This window comes from Mustela putorius, unplaced genomic scaffold, assembly GCF_011764305.1.
Source record: "Mustela putorius furo isolate JIRA1106 unplaced genomic scaffold, ASM1176430v1.1 tig00000596_pilon_pilon_pilon, whole genome shotgun sequence".
Classification (NCBI taxonomy): Eukaryota; Metazoa; Chordata; class Mammalia; order Carnivora; family Mustelidae; genus Mustela; species Mustela putorius.
The window spans coordinates 15,914,700-15,940,106 of record NW_025421428.1 but is presented as its reverse complement, the minus strand read 5'-3'; the positions used below and the strand labels follow the sequence as shown (position 1 = coordinate 15,940,106).

At 64.6% G+C, this 25,407-nt stretch overlaps 1 protein-coding gene across 8 annotated transcripts; it reads right to left on the bottom strand.

Annotated features, from left to right (window-relative positions):
• Positions 1–328: 328 nt before the first annotated feature.
• On the bottom strand, positions 329–25,407 carry TRAF2 (TNF receptor associated factor 2). Of its 8 annotated transcripts, XM_004756915.2 has the most exons (12): positions 24,825–24,970; positions 24,639–24,728; positions 15,059–15,268; positions 14,576–14,654; positions 14,217–14,315; positions 9,153–9,314; positions 8,084–8,158; positions 6,259–6,333; positions 3,452–3,784; positions 2,762–2,939; positions 1,611–1,759; positions 329–1,049 (listed from the first exon to the last, which is right to left on the bottom strand). In XM_004756915.2, exons 3-12 carry the CDS (start codon positions 15,244–15,246, stop codon positions 831–833), a joined length of 1,557 nt encoding a protein of 518 aa, XP_004756972.1. In that variant the 5' UTR covers positions 15,247–15,268; positions 24,639–24,728; positions 24,825–24,970; the 3' UTR covers positions 329–830. The 8 variants fall into 8 exon arrangements, with proteins under 8 accessions (XP_004756972.1, XP_012913957.1, XP_004756968.1 ...); XM_013058503.2 differs by lacking the exon at positions 24,639–24,728 and having other exon boundaries at positions 24,825–25,407; XM_004756911.3 differs by lacking the exons at positions 24,639–24,728; positions 24,825–24,970 and adding an exon at positions 23,666–23,855.

Here is a 25,407-nt window from a genome sequence, read left to right as displayed (position 1 = left end):
CTTGGCGTCGGGACAAGTCCTGGTTCGGGGGAGGCAAATGCCAAAGAAGCTGCTCTTCCCGAGCCAGAGGTCCCTGCGTGGATGGTGGGGACACACGGGCACCTGCTCTCGAGGCACCCCGGGGAGGCCCGAGGCCAGGAGCCAGCAAAGAACGTGCCAGGAGAGAGGAGTCGGCTTCAGCAGGGCGCGCGGGAACGAGCTGTTGTGTCGGACGCCACGTAATTTCTCAGGACTTGGTGACTTGTGGGGAGGGGCCATAGGAGGGCAGAGAGCCAGGACAGCCCTGAGGTGACCACCACTGAGGCCAGAGGCAGACGGACACCACACACCAGAGATTTAACACTTTAATAACGACTTCTCCGCAGCCCAACAGGGCAGCCGACCCATCCTGTCTCGCCGCAGGGCCGAGTGCGCACCCCACACTTGCCACAGGGGCAGCCGACAGGATGCCCTGAGGACACAGAGGGCCCTTCCCGCCCGCTGGCCTGGCCAGGCCTGCACGGCAGGACCTCTCCTCAGAGTAGCGGCCAGGCCCGAGAACGTCCCTTCTCTCCAGGCCTTGGGCCGGGACGCGGTGCCGGCTCCCCTCGACTTCGGCTCCCCCTGCCCCGAGCGCCCGCACGGCCGGCCCTCCGCCAGCTCCTGGCAGGCCTGCAGCCCACCCCGCGGGGCCTGAGCAGAGCGGCCTCTCCCAGGGCGGCCCCTTCCCAGTGGGACGTGAACACAGCAGGTGCCCACCTGCTGCGAGGCTCAGGCCCTGCGTGGTGGCTCGTCACCGAGCCACTGGCCCCGTGGTCCCTGACTCCCAACCTGACCCCGGGGGGAGGCAGCTAGAGCCCCGTCAGGTCCACGATGGCTTTGATGAAGATGGCGTCATCGCGCACGTAGGAGTTCTTGGCCTCCATCTTGGAGACGGGGCAGAAGAGGGGGCAGCCGCTGGCGATGTTCATGTCACTGACCGGCCTCTGGAAAGAGGACGAGGTCACGTCGGGTCTAAAGGCATCGATCACGTGCTCCCGGTTGTTCTGGTCGAGCAGCATTAAGGTCACCTGGAAGAGAGTGGCCGCACAGGGACGACACCGAGTCACGCCCCACCCGGCCCCAGCTCCCTGTCTGGGTGATCGGTGTCCATTCCGGCACTTTCTGTCCTTCGGGCCCCGGGGTCTGAGGCCGCAGGGGACACTGCGGAGCCATGCTGGCTGGCGCCTTGCCAACTCGCAGTCACGTGACAGAGGCTCTCATACGGAAGAGCTCGCAGAGCACCCACTGCCCTCCTGAAGGGACAGTCCTTGTGTCTGTCAGGAGCCACAGCCGCGCCGCCTCCACCAGGAAGCCCACGGGGCCGGCCCGGCGTGGGGAGGGAAAGGACGCCGGCCCCTTCAATCCCTCCGCCAGGAGCCGACTCCGGGTCTCAGCGCCCGTGACCCCTAAAGGCACAGGCTCTCCAGCTGTACCCGTCCTCGGGGACCGACTCCGAGGCAGCGTCTTTAACCGCTGGCCCCGAGGGGCCGGGCAGCCTGGGAGCCGACTGCGCAGAGCCCGAGGGCCTGTCCTGACTACCTCACTGCCCTCGGGGCCCCCAGGACAGCCACTGGGACAGGCTCACGCACCTTCTGGTTGAAGGGCCAGCGTAGGAGCGCGTCGTGGGGGCCCTTCATCACCACGAAGAAGAGTGACAGGTGTGTCCCGCGCCCGGTGCCGTCTCCGTTCAGGTAGATGCGCAGACACATCTTGTAGCCGTACCTGCTCGTGTAGAAGGCTGTGGGGAGACGGCGCCCGTGACCCCATGCCGAGGGCTCCCTGAGAAACCCACACACGCAGAAAACGCCCAGGTCTGGGGGCGCGTACCCGTCCTCCGACTCCGGACGCTTAGCTCCTCACGGACACGAACGTCCCAAAGCAACAACTACTAATTAGGAAAACCTTTCTAAGAACCCCAAATGCAAGCCCACCACGGCCACACGTGAACCAGCCGTGAAGCTCGGCGCTGGTCGACCTGAGCCCGGCTTGGAGGGGCCACGGCCAACACCCAGCAGGGTGCCCGGAGACGCCCACTAGCGGACCTCCCTGCCTTCCTGCTCGCACCTGCAGGAGCTGGACCCGGCTCTGCTCCAGCTGCGTGGGAGGGGGGGCTCCAGCCGGGGCGCACGCCTGACCCCCTGCCCTCGGCCCGCTTCTGTCAGAGCTCGGTTCGGGAGAGATTCCCGTCGGCAGGGGTGACCCTGCTCCTCCGGGAACGCGCTAGCAAGGACGGGCCTGCCGGAGTCCAGAGCCCAGAGGACGGTGCCCAGACAGTCTGCCCCCCACCCCCACCCCCTGGAAGCCAGAGCGTGTGCTCCGTCCCGGACGGGCCAAGGAGACGCGGCAGGACCACACAGCAGCCCTGCCTACGGGCTGCGATCCCCGGCCCGCCCCAGGCCGCCCGCAGGAGAGGGACCTACACGCTAAGCCCGCAGCTCTGAAGGCGCTGCGGGAGTAACAGACGCGTGTGGCTCTCTCCGTCAGAGGGGGTCAGGTCTATGCAGGGGGCCCGGGCAGGTAGGGGCACGGCGGCCCCGGGAGGGCTGCGGAGCACCGTGGCCAAGGCAGAGCAGAGGCCCCCGCTCCCAGCACCCGCTCGCGGCTCCAGCCTTGAAGACCCAGCGGAGCGGCGGCAGGCGCGGGGAAGCCCTCCGCAGGCAGCCCCCCGCCCCCTCGCCCTCTCGGGGAGGCGCTGGCGTCTCAGACCGCAGCAGCTCTGAGGCGGACTCCAGACCAGCACCTGGGGAGAAGATGGCGGGTGTGCGGCCCGCCACGGCCTCCTGCCGCTTCCTGGCGAAGTCGGAGATCTTCCAGACAAACACGCCGTCGAAGGTGGTCGCCTCCATCTCATGGACCTTCTGCTCCAGCTCCGCCATCGCCAGGTCCTTCAGACCGATGCTCCTCTCCAGCTGCTGCACCTGGGGGCACGGGGGCCTGTGAGGGCGTGGGGCTTCCCGGGCGCCGGCGGGAGGGGCTCCCCTCGCGGGGAGGTGCCGATGGCAGTGCCCCACACCCACCTCTCCACCAGCTTCGGGCAGCACAGCAGCCCCCAGCGGCCCCCAAGGTTTCACTGGGCTCAGCTTGTCTCGAGTGAGCTCCGTCCCCACAAGATGCCCAACCCCACCTATGCCCAAGGTCAAGAGCTCCTAGCTCAAGTGCAGGAAACACGCTCGCAGCGCCCACAGCAACCACGAGGCCCGTGCCCTGCGGCCACCTCTACCCCCTCAGGCCAGAGAGACAAGGCTGCCTCGGAGCAGCCGCTGGGACGCCCACGTGAGGCCCATCCAGTGAGCAGAGCTCACGAACAGAGGAGGCACAAGCAGAAAGAACGCTGTGCTAGAAAGCAAGGGGCCGTCCTTGAAATGCCCGCTCAGGCGCCGCGATGCCCCGGGCCCCGCCCGGACTAGCCCCGAGCACCGCGGGCCCGCACCTTGTTACTCAGGGCCTCGATCCTGTCCTGGTCCAGCCGGTGCTGCCGGCCACAGGCCTCGGCGGTCATGGCCACCCTCTCCACCTCTCGGTTCAGGACGCAGACGATGTTCTCAAAGGTGGCGGTCTTCCTCTCCAGGGCCTCACACCGCTGCTGCAGCTCCGCAGCCTTGGGGAGCAGCGTGCTGGCTTCCCAGCCCCCCATCTCGCTCTGGCTCAGGAAGGGGTCCCCTGCCCCAGAGAGGGGCTTGGCCTCCAGGAGGCCGCCCAGCAGCATGGCCAAGTGCTCCCGGAGCCAGTGGGCCTCGTGCTGCGGCTGCTTCTCGCTCTCCACCTGCGGACAGAAGCGGGGGCTCAGCCCTGCCCGAGCCCCGTGGACGGGCTGCAAGGTGAGGCAGGGCAGGGACATGTCCCCGCGTGTGACCTGTTGCTACCTGGAGTCGCTACCTTCCGAAGCACAGACCGTCCTAGTAACTTCTCTGCTTGTACTTGACATAACAGGGAGGAGCACACGCGTGTAAGAAGGTGCCCAGGCGGAGAGGAGACCCGTAAAGCTAACCTTTCCCAAAGTCTTCAATATTCTTTATCACACGCATCTGAGTTTCTCCTAAACTTCACAACAAATAAAAAAATTTTTTTTGAGGGGCGCCTGGGTGGCTCAGTGGGTTCAGCCTCTGCCTTCGGCTCAGGTCATGGTCCCAGGGTCCCGGGATCGAGTCCCGCATCGGGCTCTCTGCTCAGCGTGGAGCCTGCTTCCCCCTCTCTCTCTCTGCCTGCCTCTCTGCCTACGTGTGATCTCTCTCTGTCAAATAAATAAATAAAATCTTTAAAAAAATAATTAAAAAAAAATTTTTTTTAATTTCATTTGAGAGGGAGAAAAGAAGAGAGAAAAGGAGAAGAGAAAGCCCAGAAGAACAAGACCCCCCGCGGAGCAGAGAGCCCGACGCGGGGCTCGGTCCCGGGACCCCGGGACCATGACCCCAGCCGAAGGCAGATGTTTCATCAACTAAGTCACCCAGATGTTCCCAAATTTTAAAATGTTACACACTCTCAGGGGCGTCTGGGTGGCTCAGCTGGTTAAAGTCTGACTCCGAGTCTCGGCTCAGGTCCGATCTCAGGGCTGTGAGATCAAGTCCTGAGTCCGGCTCTGCGCTCAACGCGGAGTCTGCTTGAGAGTCTCTCTCCCCTGGCCCTCCCCACTGCCACAGGCCTGCACGTGGCTCTCTCTCAAATCAATCTTTGAAAAAATAAAAATCGGGGCGCCTGGGTGGCTCAGTGGGTTAAGCCGCTGCCTTCGGCTCAGGTCATGATCTCAGGGTCCTGGGATCGAGCCCCGCATCGGGTTCTCTGCTCAGCGGGGAGCCTGCTTCCTCCTCTGCCTGCTTCTCTGCCTCCCTGTGATCTCTGTCTGTCAAATAAATAAATAAAATCTTTGAAAAAATTAAAAATAAAATAAAATAAAATAAAAAATAAAAATAAAAATAGGGACACCTGGGTGGCTCAGTGGGTTAAGCCTCTGCCTTTGGCCCATGTCACGATCTCAGGGTCCTGGGATGGAGCCCCGCATCAGGCTCCCTGCTTAGCGGGGAGTCTGCCTCTCCCTCTCCCCCTGCTTGTGTTCCTGCTCTCGCTGTCAATCAAATGAATAAATAAAATATTTTAAAAACAATAAAATAATAAAAATAAAAACGTTAGATAATCTCAAACAACAAAGTCCACGAGACACAGTGCCCTGAGAGCTCATCCCGAGTGGTGCTGGGACAGGTGGTCCCCTGGTGGTCCAGGAGTTGGGGGGGGGCAGCGCGTGCGTAACACGGGGCTAGGGGCTTGAGGTCAGGGTCAGAGCAATGAGCCCAACACCACCTTCAGCCTCGGGGTACATCTGGCTCCACTGGCTAGAAAGCCTGCGTCTGCGGCACTCTGGGCCCACAGCAGGCGTGACAGCTGGGAACACCACCTCTGCCACGTCACCAAATGCAAAGAACGGTGGGAGGGGCCGTTCCTGGGGCCGCACCTGAGACCAGGTGTCCGGGCTCCAAAGAACAGCAGCCCCGCGACGACCGCCACGGAAGGACTGCCGGGGGGTCCGCGGGCAGCAGCGCGCCAGCCGTGCCCCAGGCCCTCCGAAAGCCGGGGCTGCACCTCCCACCCCCGGGGACACAGCAGTCGGGGAAAGAAGGGTAGAGGCCAGCAGAAGCCTCAGCGAGCGGCACAGACGCCGACAGGTCAAGGTCCTGGGGTGGGAACAGGTCCGTGTGCGTGAGGACAGCCAGGCCAGTGACCCACCAGGGCCACAGAGGCCACCGAGACAGGGGAGGCAGGTGGGGTCCCGGACCTGTCTGCAGGAAGCACGGACCTCCCCGGGTGGACCGGACGCGGCGCAGAAGGCGGGGGAGGCCCACACTGACTGCTGGGCTTTGCTGGCACCCCTGGGGGAACACAGACTGCCCATTTTGGACAGGTGGGAGGGCTGGGGTGCGGGGCCCGAGTGCAGCTGAGGCCTGAGATGCCCACGAGGTATCAGGGAGGTACAAAGCCCGGGGCAGTTTCAGCAGAGGGAGGTGGTCAGAGGTGGGGCCCTGAGTGAGCACGAGGACAAGTGGACGGAGCAGAGCCCGAGCCGAGGCCAGGACAGCTGAGGGCTGAGGAGGACGCAGGGGAGGTGGGAGGGAGACCAGGAGGCCAGGCCGGAGGCTCAGGAAGGCCCGCGCTGGGGAAGAGGACGCACAGCATGCTTCCGCGGGGCCCCCTTTCGGGAGACAGGGAGCTGCCGTAGGCCCCAGCGGACCCATGGCCAGTGGGACTCACCAACTCGGGGCAGCCGACGACGTGGAACCTGCACGGGAGCCGGCACTTGCCACACGCCCTGACGTGGTCCTGGAACTACACGGAAGGTCGCCGTGAGCGCCTCTCCTTTGCCCTCCCTGCCCGGCCTCTTCCGTCTCACACCGAACGGACTCTGACGACCCAGTCGGAGAGCCCAAGGTGCACACGCGCACACGCACGCGCACACGCACGCACACGCGCGCACACGCGCAGCTTGCGGGCGTCAACAGAGGGTGGTGTGCGGAGGGGAGTGTGCGGCCTGGGGACCTGCACCGTGGCCAGCGGCCGAGCACCCGCAGCGGCCCGGTCCTGCACTCGGGCCTCAGCGCCGCGTGCTGTCCGAGGCCCGGGGCCGTGGGAGAAGGGAAGACGGCCCGGCCAGGGCCCAGACGCCCACCACTGACCCAGCCTGGCGCCGGCGCACGACCGCACTGCCCAGCAGCACAGGTGGGAGAAGCCAGAGAGACAGCGACAGCACGTGTGCCGGCCACGGAGCCAGCGGCCCCTCCTGCCGGCCAAGACGGGGTGGACGCTGCTCTCTGAGGTGGGCAAGGCCAAGGGGCGGCCACGGGACCTCTTAAGAACGGTCCGTCTGCCTCCATCCTCCGGGGCCTAGAACGACAATCAGGGCTACGAGTGCCAAATGACAGACAGAACGCCGAACTAAGTAAAAGGACAAACGACCGGGATCCAAGCTACCTGACAGAGTTCTGGAAGCAGACAGAAGAGGGACTAAGATTCTCTCCCCACCGCAGGAGACGGGCAGCCATCCCCAGGGGTCCCTGGTGCCCAGCAGGAGAAATGCAGGTGAACCCTAACCCAAAGGCCCATCGAATTCGTGATCCGAGAACCACAAACGGAAACTCCGGGGATGGTCTTTCTCAGCTGTCGCAGGGCGAGCCCCGAGGTGTCACCCCACCCGCTGCTGGGGCTGGGACCTGGGCTCTGACCTGTCAGCACACTTGCCCTAGTTCTCACTCGGGACCCACACAGCCGTTTTACCCACATCCGCGACCGTTGGGTCCTGAAGGGCGATCTCAGAGACCGGTAAGCAGAGAGACGCATGGCGGCGCACCCCCGAGAGCCCGCCTCCCGGACTGCAGACGCGGGGCCCGACCGCGTGTCGCACGAGCGCCAGAGGAGCCGGAGACCGGCCGCCAGCACAGCGTCACTGCTGGCGTGTGCAGCGCAGGGGCTGCGTCCGGGGCGCCAGCACCAGCACGCCCCCCAGGCTGAGACTAGCAGGGACCAAGACGCCCTGCAGCAGGTCAGGCTGCTGACACGGAATCGGGCAGAAATCGTAACCGCGACAGCCAGTCCGAGCCCACAACGCGGCCTCTCTTAAAACGGAACAGCGAGGGGAGCCGGCGTGGCTCAGCGGCTCCAGGTTTTGGCTCAGGTCATGACCTCGGGGCCTGAGCTCAGGCCCCACGTCGTACTCCCTGCTCGGCGTGGAGTCTGCTTGTCCCCCTGCCTCTGCCCCTTACCCGACCCTGCCCCGTGCTCACGCTCTCTCTCAAGAAGACCAAATTAAAAACAAACAAAAGCAGAGTCCCCACCCCGGCCACTGAGGTGTTCTAGACGTAGACGGACAGTGGCGCCAGGGGAGGCGCTGGGCCAGGGTCTGGGGCATGTGTCGTTTCTCTCAGGCTGGGTCACTTCCGCCTCCGCATGACAACACAGTGGCCCACAGGTGACCCAACGCTCTCACCACAAGCCGACACTTCCCCGTTGGGGCCAGGTCAGAGCCCCACACCATGGGCACAAGCACATGCTCCCCCAGCCCCGGTCCCAGGAAGCCGCTTACTTTCTCCCGTGGGATCTTCTTCTTGCCACAGCCGTCGCAAGTCAAGGGGAACTTGGGACAGACTTCGTGATGCGCCTGAAAGACAGCAGATGGGGGCCAAGGCGCGCATGAGGTCACCCGTACCGACTCATGGCCGCATTCTGGGGCAGCAGCTCCTGAGACCCCCAATGGGGTGGGTCCTGCAGGCGCTCAGAAGCACCGGAGGTCAGAGCCGCCCCCTCATCTGGCAGCTCCAGGACACCACAGGAAGGACAAGCCACCGGTGGTGCCTCGGGGGGACACTGCTGCTGGTCACCCCGAAACCGGGCCATGGAGGGTGCCAGTGGCCTCTCTGGCCCCGAGGAGCAAGGCCAGCAGGACAGGCCACGGCCCTGCGGGGGCGGGAATGCCTCCGGGAGCCCCCCCAAGGCGCCCCAAGGCAGTCTGGCCCTCAGGAGGCCTCCACACAGATGGCTCCAGATGAGGGGACTGAGGAACGCAGCAGGGGACCCCGGGGACGCCATCGGCCAACACTACAGCCCAGCTATTACAACAAATAGGCAGAAAAGAAAAGAAAGACACCCCCAGAGCACCATTACAGATGAAAAGACCTTGTAGACACGTCATCGAGAAGCAGTGTGGGGACAGGCGCCACAGACGTCACTGAACGCGGACACCGAGTGAGGCGGGAAGGCAGCGAGTCGCCAGGAAGACTCGGAAATGACAGCAGCGCGCACAGCTCTCCAGAGACTCAAGAATTTTGAGAGAGAATGACACAAAGCCTGGGACCCATGCGGTAAGCGTGGGGACCCTGACGCAGCCTGGGACGCACGGACACGGACACGGGCGAGTGCGGGCGGCGTGGCCCTTGCACGGCCGCCGTACGGGTGCAACCTGCTACACTCAAACAGCTTTTTAAAATGCGTTCGCTCTGCCTTCATCCCCAACCCAGTTCCCCACCCAGAACCTTCTACCTCGTGGCTGGGAGGGAAGGGCTGGGGGCACGCAGCCGAAGCGCCAAACTGGCCACAGCGGCGCAGGGCGCGGCGCAGCGGTGCGGTGACGGCCCCACGGGGCCGGGCACCCTCACCTTCATGTCCGCCCAGCAGCAGGGCGCCCGGCAGTGCCGGCAGCTGAGGCTTCTCTCCGGGCACTCGTGCTCCGAGTGACGCTCCTTCTCCCCAAGGCGAACCAGGCCCTTGCACGCCGGGCACTCGGTCAGCATGAACGGGCAGTGTCCTTCATGGCAGCTCTGGCAACAAAGGCAGCAAAGCGTCAACACGGCACACAGGGGACACTACAGGCCGCCATCACCGGGCCCCATGTGCGTTCGGAGATGGCCACCCTGCTGAGGCCCACTGGGACCTGTGCCGACCCCACAGGTGCCAGGTGAGGGGTGCCGCCCCGCGTGCCCGGATCTCATCCGCTGCAGGACTTGTGCTCCAGGTCAGAGGCGAGGAGGACTCGAGTCTAGCTGTCGGCACCCCGCCCACGGGATACCCCACAGCATTCCTCCCTGGGGATGCTCCGGAGTGACACTCGGGGACAAGAGGACCACGGTCCAGATAGCGAGAGGGGCCGCTGAGGGCAGCGACGGCGTGGGGTGCAGAGAGCAGGAGCAGAGGGCGCTCCACGGGCGGCAGAGCCCATGCCCCGGGTGGAGGGCCTAGAGCAGGGCCGCTTCTAAGTGGACCAGAGGCCCGGGAGTGACGAGAGTCTACGTGCTGGAAAGACAGGCCACGCGGCCAGACCGAGCAGCGAAGGACCGGGAGCCCGCAGCTCGTGCCACGTCCCTCTCTGACAGCCCGCACAGGCAGCGTGCACGGGGAGGGCGTGTGGTGGCTGCGGGAGGCCAGGCCCAGCCTGGGGCCCTCCAGCCGCCTGCCCCGGGGAGGAACGTGCGGGGAGGCGCGGCAGAGGTAGAGGGAGGAGGTTGGGCAGGCGCTGCCCCTCTGGAGCCGCAGAACCACGCAGGTGGGCGCGGGAACCCGGCTGAACCTCAGCTGCCGGCCTTCCTGAGTGACAGCGGGACATGGCGGGGGGGGGGGGTCGGCGCCAAAGGTGGGGCAGGGCAGGGGCAAGGACCCGAGGCCTGTCCCAGGCCGGCCCTGCAGGGCCCGGAGCCCACGGTCCCGCACAGCCTGCAGGCCCGTGGCAAGTCTGCCAGGAAGGGGAACAGCAGAGGGGCACAGGGCAGAGGAACGGGGGCTCCAGGTTTGTTTGCTGTTCGGGACTTTCATCGTGGTAAACCATACACGACATGAAGTTTACCATCTTAACTGCTTCTAAGGGCGCCAATCACATTCCCGCTGTGGGGCACTGTCCCCTCCGTCTGTCCGCAGAACAAGGTCTTCGTCCCACACTGGACTCTGTCCCACTGAACCCTGTGCCCGGCCCCACCCTGCCCCGAACCCCCGCATCTGTGGGTCCGATGCCTCCGTCCTCCAGCGAGTTTCCGCTCACACACAGAATGGGTCCCTCTGTGCCGGGACGACCTCACTCGGCACCACATAAGAAGTTTTAGGCAGGACACACTAGGGCACACTGGGGGCGACGAGGAGCCTGCTAGGGAAGGAGGCGAGATCACTGTGAGAGGACAGTCCTGGACTGGCCCAGAGCAGGAGGAAGCCCTCCACTGTGGGCTCAGCATCTGCACAGAGCTCTGGGCTGGGGCAGCCACGGGGCGCGATGCCCTCCCGGGGGACTGGGTCTTCAGGGCTTCCCCAGCAAGCTTGGTCGTGGCGCATTTGAAAGAAGCAGGGGGGGCCAGAGACGTGCTGTTCCGGGGCGGAGAACATGCTGGCCATGTCTCCAACCTGTGCCACAGGCTTGGCTGTTGGGGCACAAGCCCAGCACTTCCAGAGGGAGCAGAAGCCACGAGTGAACTCCAGGGACGCGTCTGGTGGGGCCCACACCTCCTCGCAAGCGCCCATGCCACAAGCTCCTGGAGCAGGCACCCCTGTCCTCTCCCCTCCCACGGGGACACACTCCAGACCAGATCCACGCTCCCAGCAGGCCTCCCTGGTTAGCCGCCGCAGCCCAACCGAGCATCCCACAGGCTGCCACGCGAAGTCCCGCTGTAGGAAGGCTGCACACCAGGCTGGCTGGCTAGGACACGCCGTGCCGCACGATGGCCCAGCAGAGGGCCAGCCCCACGCAGTCACCTCAGCCTGGCTCCCGGCCGACGTGGCCTAGCCCCCGCAACCCACCTGCACTGCAGCAGAGCCCACCTTCGCCAAACCCCCAGGATCCCCAGGGCTGTGGCAGACGGACGCCACGCAGGCCCCCGTGAACCAACGGTAGGCAGCGTCTGGGCTACGCCAACCTCGTAACAGTCACAATGCACCCGGGAGGAGTCCCAGAAGTGATCACGGCTCACGAGACGGAATACGATACCCGCAGACAGGCTGCTCGGAGTTAGTTAAGGACGCTGACCGCACGGCAGGACACCTGGGGATCGCTGCGGGGGTGCCCCCAAGGCAGCACAGAGCGAGCTGGCACCAGCGAGACGGGCAAGGGGCACAGCCCTCTGCTGATTGCCATCCGTAGCGGGTCCGACCTCGGACACGTGCACATCTGTCACCCCAGGACTGCCTCGGAGCAGGCACGGGGCACCCCGCCCTCGTGGCATCAGAGAGAAGCACACCCTGGAGAAATCGGTATTTGTTCCAGCAGAATTCCAGCTGCCTCTGCAAGCAGTGCTGTGACGCCTCGGAGTCTGCTGGCACGTGTGGGGGGACGGAGCACGCCTGCCCCGGCCTCGCCTTTCAACTGTGGCCTCCAGGGACCTGTGTCCCTCTCCGGCGCTTCTGCGGAGAGCCTTTCCCCGACCGGCCAGGCCCTCCCGCGCCGCCACCATAGGCCTGCGCCCACTCGGGGCCACCTTTGGCACTTGGCAGGCGCTCCACAGACGTCTCTGACCCGAACTGGAGATTGAAGTCACTGCCTTCTTAGAAAACATCAGACACTGTTGCAAAGGAAAATCTCATTCAAAGGCTAACCGGGAACTTGTGAACAGCTCAGCCACGGCACCAGCATTTCACAACGCCACCACGAGTTCGAGCTCCGCCAAGGGCAGCCAGGTTGGCTCGGAGTGGAGGGCGGGTGTACGTGGAGGCCTTGATCTCACTCAGGCCTGTGACGTTCACAGCCAAGGACAGGTTTTACCAAAGGGCCAGGCCTAGCGTCCCAGAGCAGCGCCCGCCCTCCCACATGACCAAACCCACCCTCTCAGGGACTTTCCGGGGCTCTCCGGGCCAGCCAGGGACTTTCCAGCCTACATGCCTGCAGAGCCGTGGCCGAGCCCACAGGCTGGCTGCGGTCCCTGGCCCGATGCCCAAGGCCCACGAAGCCACCACCCGCCCACACTATGGGCCTGGAGGCAGCAGAAACCAGCCTCTCAGACTCGAAGGTGGGGGTGATTCCACCTGTGCCCAGGGCGTCTCTGGGTCCCTGCAGAAGGTAGCACAGCTCCCCGTGCCCACTCCCTATGCCCCACAGGGCCTCCTATACCCACCCAAGCACCAGAGCCTGCTCAGGCTCTCCACCCCCCCAAGAGAGATCCACAAACCCACGGCCTCCTCTCCGGACACCCCCGGGCAGTCAGAGCTGCCCCTTCTGCTGAGCAGAACCTCTGCCTGCATGACGCAACCCGGGGGCCTCTGGGTCTCAATCCTGGGAGTCTGGGAGGCACCAGAAAGGGCGTGGGGGGCCCAGAGCTGCTCCACTTCGAAGACCCAGGTGCCCGCCGGACGGAAAGTGCATCTCTTAGCCTGCCCCACCAGAGCCTCCTCCCTAGACACAGCCAAGCTGCTGTCTGGAAACACATGGCTTACAGCCTGGAGACCAGGGGGTCTGACTGGTCAAGGGAACAAGGGGAGGGGCGCCTGGGGGGCTCAGTGGGTGAAGCCGCTGCCTTTGGTTCAGGTCACGGTCCCAGGGTCCTGGGATCGAGTCCGGCATCGGGCTCCCTGCTCGGCGGGAAACCTGCTTCCTCCTCTCTCTCTGCCTGCCTCTCTGCCTACTTGTGATCTCTGTCAAATACATAAATAAAATCTTTAAAACAGAAGAAAACAAGGGAAGTTCGGCACACAGGCCGGGAGCCGGAAGGGAGAAGCCTGCTAGAAGCTCAGGTCCCACTTCCAGCCCCAACGGGCCCTCCACCACCATCACGACGCAGTGCCCAGTGTCCGCCCTATGACAGGGGCTATCCCAGGGCCTGGGGCAGAAGCGTGCCTGAGCTTTGGAGAGCCAGGGTTCCACACCAACAGCCCATCCGGCCTCACCAACAGGGCTGCCCACCGCGAGAGGCCAACCCGCCACTCGCCACGACTCCTGGCCTCCCGCCCTGGTGGTCGCCCTGCCCCCTCCTGCCTCTCTGGGTTTTGCTGCTCTGGGGCCCTCGCAGGAGTGACTCCCACAGGACCAACCGTCTAGGACGGGCTCACGTCACTGAGCACAATAGCCTCCGAGTCCACCCATGTTAGGATTTCTCTCCTTCCTTTGTATGACTGAATACTGGTCCACAGTGTGGACGGACCAAATACGGTTCGTCTCCTCCTCAGGTGGAGGACACCCGGCTACCATGCCGTCAGCGTACGGGCGACCGTCAGAGCCGCGCTAGTTACAAAGCGGGGACAGCCACAGCAGCGAGCCACGGCGGCTGCGCCGGTCTGCCCGCCAGCTGCCACGCACACTGACGCGGGGACGCAAGCCCGCCCTGCCCACTGACACGGGCACACCAGCTGCTGCCCTGTCACTGGCCAGGGCCTCTCTGCGGCCACAGACGGAACATGCGGGACCCTCCTGCCACTCCCAACGTCCACGCGGTTCTAAGTAAGAAAGTCCTTGTCTGAAAACACCCAGAAAGATCCCACCAAGCAAAAAAGCTCTTTTCCTGCATGTTCCGGGAGATGTGGCCACGGTGCCCTCAGAGCCAGCATGACCTCTGTCCCCTTGCAGCCACCCTGCCATGGCATCCCGCCGAGCGGACAACTGGGCCCGGCCATGAAAATCTTCCCCCGAGGCACGACCCCCGTGAGACCCCGCGTTTGGACGGCGAGCAGCCACGGGCTCCCCAGCGGGCCCGTGCAGGCCCCGCACGACTGCTCTGGGGGTGGGGCTCAGGCTCAGAGGCCGCGCAGGAGACACTCACCTCATACTCTTTAAGGGTCCCCGTCCAGGTGCAGCCGTCACTGGGACAGACAGCCGGCAGGCTCTCCACCTCCCTGCGCGCAGCGTTGTCTGGGAAGGCCTGAGGAAAGCGTTCCGAGGGTCAGGCCTCCTCCTCCCAGAGGCCCGCCGCCGACCCCGCCACCGGACAGCGAGGCTCCCAGGCCGAGGCCCAGGCCCCAGACGCCTCTGGCGCGGCCGCTCCCAGCTCTGGACGTGACCGTGGCTGGGAGGGCCGCATCCCAGCGGTTCCGGCACCACGCGGCCCTCGGGGGTGTTAGAAAAACACCAGAACATTTTCTGTTCACTTTGATGTTTTTTTCTCGAAGACTTTTCACTTACCGAACCGCTTTCCAAAATCGAGACGCCTTCCTCATATATGCCCTCGTGAACGCAGGCGGCGCAGTTCTGAGGCCCGGAGCTAGCGAGCAAAGGGGAAGGCCGGCCGTCACACGACGCAGAGGGTGCGGGCGTCTCCGGCCACGCGCAGTCCCCGCTGTGTTCTCGCCTTCCCGCCCGGCCCTCGTCCCCTCGCGAGCTCGCACACAGGCTCCGCGCTGAAGATCTCTGAGCTGGGGGGACGACCCGCACCCTCCGACCGCGAGACCCCCTCCCCTGCAGACACCGGGGCTCTCTGCGCCCACCCCTGCGCCCACGTGACCCACAGGAGGCGGCCGGGATCAGTGTGTCTGTCGCTCCCCGCGGCCGCAGTGCCCAGTTACCAGGCAGCCCCGCCTCCCCAGTCCCGGACTTCACGCTGTCATGAGCCCGCGCCTCTGCCCTCAGGGACAGCCCCGGAGCACACGTGCAGGCGCCCCGCCGTACCTGAGGATGCTGGTCAGACAGGAGGAGCAGTAGCGGTGGCCGCACTGTGCCTGGAAAGGCCTGCGCAGCACGTTCCTGCAGGCCGAGCACAGGTACTTGTCCTCCGGCTTGGTCCCCAGGAGGGTCTTGGAGAAGCCGGGCTGCAACAGGTCTAGGGAGCCGGGAGGGGTCGCGCCGGCTGCAGCCATGAGAGCCGCGCACCACCGCGCCCTGCAGAAGAACAGAGAGCAGGTCACGGCGGGGCGGGGGTCCTCGGACGGGCCCCAACTGTGGGGCAACAGCCCTGCCCGGCAGTGAGGGGTCCGGGCTGAACGGCGGTGGAGGGAGGAGCGGCACCCAGCACTCTGCAGGAACCAGGAGCCGCCGGCCCAACCGCCGCACACACGGGCCCGAGGCTCAGCACGCCCACCCGGAGCCTCCAGACCCACCGGCCGCCCTCAAGGTCACCCGGCCCACTCCGCTGTGACCCATGGGCAGAGCGCGTGCCGGATGCCACCTTCCCGCCAACACCGGCCATCCGCAGTCCTTGACGCCTGTGCCTTCCTGACTAGCCCAAACATCCCGCAGTCAGCCCGGCAGGAAATCCTGACCTGCCCGTGCTCGGTCCGAGGCAGCAGCCAGGAGGCGGCCACCCTAGACGTCGGCCTCTCCCATGTCACCCCCGAGAGGAGGCACGCAGCCCGCCTGGCACCACTGCTCTGCTCTTTGGCCACCGTCAGCAGGGTCCCTCTCCCTTGGGAGCTGCCCTTTGCTAGCCCCCAGGCCTTGGCAAGGCCGCCAGGGCAAAGCAGCTAGGACGCACGCGCTGGAAAAGGGACAGACATCTACGGCCTTCCACGGGACACACTGTCCAATGTCCAGTATTTCAAAATCAACTGGCCCCGCCGACCCTGAGAAAAGCACGAGGACCCAGCAACCCTGGCGTGAATCCGTGCTCACCCCGAGCTGCCCAGCCCCACCGCCAACGCTCCCAGCAGCTTCCTTCCCCAAATGCCCCCGGAAACACATCCCTGTCTTCTCACATGTGCATGGGGACACGCCAACTTTCAAACCGGGACGTTCTGAAAGAACAGGCCTCTTTCCTACGCCTGTAAGTCTGTCTTCATTGTCCTGAGCTGTCCGGACAGCACAGGAAGCAGTGACAGTGTGGCCCTGTCTCCCGTCTACTGGGCAAACTCCCTTCCAGTGAAGGCTTCTGGGTCTGTGAGGCCTGCCCGGGGTGGCAAGCGAGAGCACACACGTTCCAGCTCTGTAACCCGCCTTTACTCCTCCAACCACTGGACAGACCAGGGGGTGGGGGGGTACCCACGGCCGCTCAGCAGGACGCCAAGAGCCCCTCGCGCTGGTCACACGCCGTCAGCATGTGTGGGTGTGTCTGGGCCCCCGCACCATCCATCAGTCCCTTTGACGACTGGGGGAAGTCATTCTTTCCAGCCGTTAGGACACATGCGTGGGCACTAGAAGGTACCGGCAACAGGCCCTCTGGTGGAAAAGCTAACCCAAGAGCCTGAGAGCTCACCGGTGCACGCATGGTGCTGGCCAGGGCGACTGAGGTGGAGGACGTCCTCAGCCCACAGTCTTCAAGGGCACGTTTGTGTGACAAGCACTGAGCGAACAAAGGACTCGTCCACGTGCACTTACTCTCAGGGGAGACATCCCGCGTGTCCCGCCTTTCTTCGGGGCACGCTACGAAACCGATTTCAGGACCCATCAACAATCTGACGGTCATTGCTCTACGGACTACGTTAGACGGAGACGTTTACCTTTAAGTAACACCAACCACAGCAATGAGACGCTTCACGCCTGTTTCATGTTCAACTCGACAAGCGAAACAGAACACACGAGAAGGACTCCAGACTCACAGCCGTGTTTCACACGGACGGACAAAGTAAGAGAGAAACAAACCCCATCATGACAGGGTACAAGAGCTATGGTGACGCTTTTCTCTCGTGAAACCGCACGAGCCGCCGCCCTCAGCGCCGGGAGTCGGGGCCTCCCGCTTCGGCGTGGGCGTTCCATCCGCTGGAAGCCGGGCCGGCTCTCTGGCCGGCTGAACTCACTGCACTGACCACCAACGGACTCCCGCGAGCTCTAGAAGAACCACACGAATGGCCTCTTTCTCTGAGTGAATGAGGAAGGTAAAAGGCCACGCGGCGCGCAGCCAGGCCTCCAGGACCTCACCAACACGGCCTGCTCGGTGGTCCCGGCTGGCGGACACGGTGATGCTCTGTGCTCCTGCTCTGAACGTGGAGAAGCGGCCCTGGAGAGCCCGAGGAGCCTGGCCACACCTCACACTGGCCCAGGGGTCCCAGCGCCGCCCATGCTGTGCCTGCGGGGTTCCCAGCTTCCGTCCCTAAACGTGTTGTTCAAATCTCATTCGTAAACACATCTGAACTTTCGAGAACTGCAATGAAAGACATCCTGAAAACTCTAAAGCGTTGTTCCAAAATGTGACACTTTGAGGGGTGCCTGGGGGGCTCAGTGGGTTAAGCGTCTGCCTTCGGCTCAGGTCATGATCCCAGGGTCCTGGGATCGAGCCCCACATCGGGCTCTCTGCGCTTCCCCTGCTTGTGCTCTCTCTGACAAAAATTACAAAAAAGAAAAAGTAACACCTTGAAGGCCGTCACCACGGTAAGTCCCGCTGCGATGCTCGCCTCAGCCCCAGACTTCCCTGTCTCTGACCCTAAACCTCGGAACGTCTAGGTGGTCTGCCCACGCCCAACCATCTGAAATGCCGCGGGCCTGGGGGCCTCCCTGGATGAGCAGCACGGCCCGCCGCACGGACACAGGCCCGGGCAGGCGGGTGGGGGGGGGCAGCTACCGCGTGCAGGGGTCGACAGCAACCCAACCTAAAACCAGAACACCCTACTGGTCCCGTCAAGCTTCCAAATCCTCTTCCGGGGAAGTGCGCTATGACCTGCCCCATTTGCAGCGGCTTGCGGGCACGCGGGAACAAGCACTCTGACTCGCGTGTCCTGGAGTTCACACTCACTCATTCCCTCACACCAGGCTGCAGACACGAGTGCACGAAGCTCCTACAACGAACAGATTTCTGTTTGGTTAAAAGGACATTTCTAGGGGCGCCTGGGTGGCTCAGTGGGTTAGGCCGCTGCCTTCGGCTTGGGTCATGATCTCAGGGTCCTGGGATCGAGTCCCGCATCGGGCTCTCTGCTCAGCGGGGAGCCTGCTTCCCCCTCTCTCTCTGCCTGCCTCTCTGCCGACTTGTGATCTCTGTCAAGTAAATAAATAAAATCTTTAAAAAAAAAAAAAAGAGCATTTCTACCAGACACAAAACAGTACTTCCAGAACGGTTCCAGTTACCCGAAGCTTGACCCTGGGACAGCAGAAGCCGGAGGCAATCCCCTTGGGCGGCATGGGGCTGTAACCTGCCAGATACTCCCTCCTCTTCCCTGTTCCTGGCACAAAGCTCCTAAAACCCCTGGGATTTCCTGAGCCACAGGGAGGGGGGGCCTCTCTGTTATTCATAAGCCCCTTGTATGCCCACCCCCACCCCAAGGCCAGGGAGGGTGAGGGGCTGGAGCCTGACCTCATTACCAACGACCAATAGTTTAATCAATCCTGCTCTTGTGACCGAGCCCCCGAATGCCCTGAAGAGTGAGGCTCAGAGCTCCCGGGCTGGGGACGGTCACAGTGCTGAGAGGCGGTGTGCTGGAGAGCACGGAAGCTCGCGTCCCCGCCCCACGCCTCACCCTGTGTGTCTGTCCCATCAGCAATTTCCTGAATCCGTGTTTGCGGGAGTTCCCTGAGCCGCTCCAGAAACCACGGAGCCCACGGATGGGGTCCCAGGAACCACATATCTGGCGTCAGAAGGACCATGAGTAGAGAAACAGCCATTTTCCATTCAGAGGGTCAGGGCCTCCACACCAACCAACGGGACCAAGAGGGAGCCTCTTGGGGCGCCAGAAGTGCCCGTACACACGGCTGAGCGCGCACCTCTCGCCGTGTCCGTAGGGCTCACACATTTTGTCACACATATACCTCAACTTCAAAAAAAAATTTTTATAAAGATGGGATTTCTATTCTCAAAGAGTCTAAAAAGGCCTTAAGTCCCTAATAAATCCCGAATCCTCTCCAAAACAACCTTGTCTCGTAATATTGAAAATGGCAGAGCAACCTGAAAACCAGGTTCTGACCTGGAAGAAGCCCCCCAGAGAGCGGGGGGCATCCAGCCCCTGGACAAGCTCAGGTCCTGTCTGGGTGCGGAGCACAAGGACCCAGGGAAAGGGGCGTCCCTGCGAGAAACTGCCAGCTGAGCCGGAGGCCACAGGGCAGCTGCCCTGCCATTCCAGCCTGGGGCATGAGCACAGGGCAGTGGCGCGGGTCCCCGGGAGACAGGTTCTCTCCTTCCCACAACCAGGCGCTGCCCAAACTCATAACAGATGAGCCACGGGGGTGCCTGGCTGCCGGGCAGGAAGGGGGGTATCACCATGCCGCCAGCAGACACGCGGGTTCAACCCTCAGCCGATGACACCCGAATGCCAGGGACCGAGCTCTCCAAGTTCACGTGCCCACTGACAGCTCCACTTTGTACGACACCAAGATTCCACGTCCCACTTCAGCTGCCCACACCCAGGTCCGAACCGGGCCGAGAAGCCCGCCGAGGCAGTGCTCAAGAGCTCCAATCAGCAGGGGAAGCCCAAGACCCGCCCCCTCCGCCGGGACTGGAAATCCACTGTAAAATTATAAGTTTCTACTGTAGTTCACGTTTTTCCAGGCTCGGCGTACTGCCAGAGAGCAGCCCGGTACCAACTTCACGGCCAACACCTGCTCCTACTACCGCATCGGCATCGCGAGCCAGCGCCGTGCGGGCGCTTCTGGCCCAGGTGTGGGCTCACGCGTCTTCACGCAACTGCCACCCTGAAGCTCAGCGTCTGTGGTTCAAGACCGGGGCTCTCGGTAGGGACAGGGTGATCTGTTGGTCGTGGTGCAGCGACTCTCCAGTCCTCCTGGCCCAGGTGACTGCCCTGCTCCCCTGCCCCTCCCCCTGACCTCTAGGTGTCAGTGCCCGCACTTCCCCCCGCCCCCCCTCCACAGCTGGGCCCCCATCTCAGCCAAGAAGCACCCCCGCCTTCGGCTGCTGCAGCCACATTCTCTGAGACCGCTGTCTCTCACCCACCCACCGGAGCGTGTCAGTGAATCCTGCAGCACTCGCCCCAACACCTGGAATCGGAGCACACTGCTACGGCCAGACCCTGGCCACCACCCCCGTGACCGGCCCTCCCGGCAGTCAGAGGGGCCTGCCCCATGGTTCCGCCCACCGCCCTGCTGGTCCGAGGGCTGGGCTTCCTCCACAAGGCCTTCCCTCTCAGCGGCCAGGAAACCCGCGCCGCACAGGCTGGTCTCTTCTAGAATGTAAGCTAGGCACCAGCAGGTAGGGACTGGGAGGGCAGGAGAGACCCAGGCCATGTCTCCCCGACTGGCCGCTCCTCCATGGACGCCTCTGTCCATTAGTCCCGCCTCTCCTCCACACCAGTCCAAATGGGGCACCTCGGTCCTTGATCCCGCACGAGCCAGCCCGAGGCACCTCCTATCCTACTCCCTACCCCCAGCCCTGCTGAGTTCTCGCCTTCCTAAGCCACAAGCATGTCATGAGACCCCGGGCTCCAATGCCCCCAGGTCCCCGCCGGGAACGTGGCCTCAAGCCTGTTCCTGCGCAGACCCTGGACGGTTTCCACGGAGTCTGCCTCTTGCATGCCCCTCCTGGGCTCAGGCCCTCTGTCCAGGGGCGGGAGACTGTGGTGACACCGTGGCATGTCTTCCCTGTGGATACAAGGGCCAGCCCCCGAGAGAGCGGTCCCACTCCTCTCCACGAGGGAGCAGACCCAGCGCACGGAGAACAGCACCCCAAGCACAGGCCTGGACTCCAGCACGCAGCGAAGACAGGTGCGCACCGCATTCCTGGCATCACGTGTACAGTCTGCGGGTGACTCTCCCCGGATTCTCTTCTCTGGACCTGCTGGCCCTCGCCTCTCCCCATCTGTGGCGTCCTGCTGGTGCACCGATCACGCCACTGGGAGGACGGGGGCTGGAAGTTTCCAAGATCTGACTCTCAAAACACGCACCGAAAAGGCCCTCATCTTCCTGGAGACGATGCTTTCCCCAGGAACAAGTGACCACGGCTGAGTCCTGTGCTCTAGTCCCCAAATTACAAGCACTGCTGTAACCCACTCCTTCAGGTCCCCAAAGAAATGGCGTCTACATTTACCGCCTCAGGAAGTTTAAAACCCACTTGAGAGAACCCCCAGCTGAAAGCCCGCTGGGCTCGGAGCCCCCCCCCCCCAGGGAGCCAGCACGGCAGAGCGGCACGGAGGCACACACAGCCTTCACCCCGACCTCCCGCCGCACCGGTCTTCACAGGCTCCTGCCCTGCGCCGTGCCTGGTGCTGAGGACGCCGAGGTAGGGGTGGGCTGGCACCACACAGCACAATGGGGCCACAGGACACCGATCCGTGACACTGCGGGGCACCGGAAGGATACGTGGCACAGACTAGCCAAGTCGGGAAGCACCTGTAGCCAAAAGGGCTACACCAGGAGTGCCCTGGGGTGGGGGGTGTGGACTCTTGCTTTTGACTCAGGTCATGACCTGAGGGTCGTTGGATCGACTGAGCCCTGGGTCAGGCTCTGACAGCGGGGAGTCTGCTGGAGACTCTCTCCTGCCCCACCCCACCCCTGCTCCACACTGTCTAGCTCTCAAATAAATAAACGTTACCAAAAGAAAAAAAGGGCCTGCACAGAGCCCCTAAGCGCCAGTGCATGCCTTCAGGAGCCAGGGCCTCAGGGGCTGGGCTTTCTTCTGGGAACCAAGCACCCAGGGAGAGGGGCTGCCCAGATGCGCGGCGTGGAGAAGCCACCGCCAGAAGCAGTGACGGTCTCTGGAGCTCGCGAAGGGCTGAAGCAAAGCCGTACTGCACTTGTGCGGCCAACACCGCGAGGCTGGCTGAGACGGCCACCTGAAGCCCCACTGAGCGGACACAGGCCACGGCCCACCCACTCCCAGCCCCCGGTGAGCTGCCCGGCTCCGCGCAGGGTGTCAGCTGCTGTCCTGGGCTCTCCACTGCCACCGACGCCCGAACAGGCTGCTCCAGGTCGCCCCACGGCAGGATCTGGACCCCGGTGCCCAAGGCCACCTCCGCGTCCTCACCACCCGCCTCGGGACGCTCACCTGGCTCCCACTGACACACGGGACACCCCTCCTGCCCCGAGGGACAGCAGGATGCCTGGGGCTGAGACGGACCCGGGACGTCGCCGGTGATCGGGACCGCAGGGACGCACAGCTCTCCAACCGCCCGGGGCCCTCAGGGAGCTCGCTCTCCCTCCCCGCGTTCATCCCGGGTCCCCCTCCGGCTGCCCGGCGGTCAGGACGCGGGCACAACACGCGCGACCTCGGAACGCAGTCCGAGCGCTCCCTGCTCGCCGCGGGCTGCGGGGGCCGTCGGAGGGCGCGAACACAGCGGCGCTCGGAAGCGCTCCGGCCGGAGCAGAAGGACGCCCCCCGCGCCCCGCTCGGCGTCCAGCCCGCGGGTGCTCGAGGGTCCCGGGCAGCGCCACGGACCCAGACGGGCCTCCAGGCCCCGCAGGGGCTGGGTGGGGCGGGGCACCCGAGGGGCAGAGAAGGGCGAGGGCGCGCGGGGGCGGGAACGGGGCGGCCAGGCGAGCCCCGCGGGCGCAGGGCCGGGTCCCCGCACCAGGTCAGCAGCCCCGCCGGGGGCCGGGTCAGGGGCGCGGGGCGTGCGGCGCGCCGGCCCCCGGCCGCGACCCCTGCGCACCCGGCTGGAGCCGCCGTGGGCGCCGCGGGCGTTCGCGAACTTTCCAGCGCCGGCCGCGCTGCGACTTTCGGTTTCCGGGCGGCCCGGCTCCGAGATCCCCTCGGGCCCGCGGGGCGGCGACCCCGCGCGCCGGCCCCGGCCCCGACTCCCCGGCGCAGCGCGCGCCCGCCGCCCCGGCCCCGACCCCCGCGACCCGCGACCCGCGACCCGCGACCCGCGACCCCCACAGCGCCACTCACCAACGGTCGCCGCGCGCCCGGAACTGCGCGCCCGCCCAGCCGCCGCCGCCGCCGCGGACCCGCCCCCCCGAGCCCGCCTGACTGACGGGCGCAGGGGCCTACCGGGAGCGCCCAGCGAGCCGCAGCAGGCGCGGATTGGCCAGGTCTCGCCTCCGCCCTCCGCCTCGGCCCGCCCCCTGACGGACTGACGCCAGACCCTATCAGGAGCGCGCCGGAGGCCGCAGCGGGCGCCGATTGGCTGGAGCCGCCGCGCCCGGAGCATTTAAGTCGGGCCCCGGCTCGGTCCGCGCAGTCGTCGCGCTGCTGCGGGCGGCTCGGCGCCGTCCTCCGGGGGCGGGGGCGGGCCTCCGCTCGCGAGAGCCGGGCCCGTGGGCGCCGCGGCACCGCCTGCCGCTCCCCGCAGCGCTGCCCAGCGCAGGCCCCAGCGAGCGTTAGGGCTGCGGGAAGTCCGCGGAGCCCCGCGCTCGCGCGCAGCGGGACGGACTGCGGGCCCCGGTCCGGAAGTCCCGCCCGGAATGCTCAAAGGCCGCGAAACTGCACCTTTTAACGTGGTTTTAAGTGGGGGGGTTACTTGTGCGAACCTTTCCGCCCATCGGGAACGCAGACCCATGAACCGCGGCGGGCGCAGGAAGGGAGCTGAGCGCGGGCCGGTCGCTGCCCCTGCGTGTGTGACCCGAGGCCAGGCCGCTCCGGACCTGCCAGAGGAGACCATCCCCCGCGCACGGTCCTGCTGGGCACCTGAAGAATCCCGTCTCCGCTCGTAGCAGGGCTCGGGGGTGGCAGCTGCTCCCTGCGTTTCTTTTTAAAGATTTTATTTATTTAATTGACAGACAGATCACAAGTCGGCAGAGAGGCGGGCAGAGAGAGGGGAGGAAGCAGGCTACCCCCCCCCCCCCCCCCCCCCAGCAGAGACCCAGGACCCTGAGATCATGACCTGAGCCGCAGGCAGAGGCTTTAACTCACTGAGCCCCCAGGCGCCCCTGCTCCCGGCACTTTGCAGGAAGAGAAATGAAAACTCAGGTCAGAGTCTTTACCCCAAGCCACCCGGCACGTTCAGCACCCCTCTCTGAGGGATCATCCGAGCAACGGGAACGCTTGGGGAGGACGCATGGAAGAACACGCGGGTCAGGGTGACTCGGTGGTTGAGCGTCTGCCTTCGGCTGGGGTCATGATCCCAGGGTCTGGGATGGAGCCCCACGGCGGGCTCCCTGCCTCTCTGTAGGGTGGGGGGTCTGCTTCTCCCTCTCCCTACCACTCCACCTGCTGTGCGCACACGCGCTCTCTCTCTCTCTGTCCAATAAATAAATTCTTTAGAACAAAACAAACCCGAAAAAGAGGCAGGCTTTGCAGTGTTGTGATGTAAGGGCTCTGCGCTTGGTCCGCAAGTGCCGACATGGTGCGTCAACACTACTTGGTCTGGAGTCTGAACGCCCCTTTACAAACCACGTCCTCAGACCCACCCACTAGGCCACCCTGCCTCTGTCTGAACTCCGGCGGTGGCTTCACGAACTCCCGGGCTGAGTCTGCCACAAGCACCTCCCCAGGCCGACTTACAGGTTCGGTGAGGTTTCGTCCAAATCCTGTAACTAACGGGGCTCCTCCCGGCATCTGGGACACCAAGGCTGTCCCGGGAACCACCCGCAGCTGGGAAGGAAATGCTTCTTACAAAGAGGAGGTTCACCAGCAGTAGTGTCCCCCCGCCCCTTCCTTCAGGGTGAAATCAGGAAGCTGTCCACCTACCTTCCGCAGCGGCTCCCAGAAAGTGTCCGACCCTGCTCTTCCAGGATGCGGGACCGTGTGGCCACCTCGGCCTGGCCCCGAGTCCAGAAGAGATTTCTCTGGCAAAGTTCCTGCCTCCTGGTCCAGCTGCCACCTATAGACCTCAGCGCCTGCAGGGCTGGGCCGATCTTAAAGGACCTGCCATTGGTTTCAGCAGGAAAATGCTCTTTGACTTTGCTGTTTCCAAGGATTTTCACATACACACATTTTAAAAAATTTGATTCTGATGACAAGCCTCTGAGGCATGCAGAGCTGAGAACGGGAGCTGACGCCCCAGCCTCGCCCAGACTGGGAAGTGGCCCACCCGCCCCCACGGCCCGCTCAGTCCGGGTGACACCTCGGTCCTGGCTGGCTGGAAAGGGGTGACTCACTCTGGTCGTCAGGCAGCTCAGGGGATTCCCACTCAGGTTCCTTCCTGCCAAAAAGAAAGCAAAACTCCGCCCAAGGCAGCTGCAGTGGGAGGGCCTGGGGAGGGCCTGGGGCAGCCCCGAGCAGACTAGGAGGGCCCACCTCGTGCTTCCACTGCTCCCTGAAGGCTGGGGTC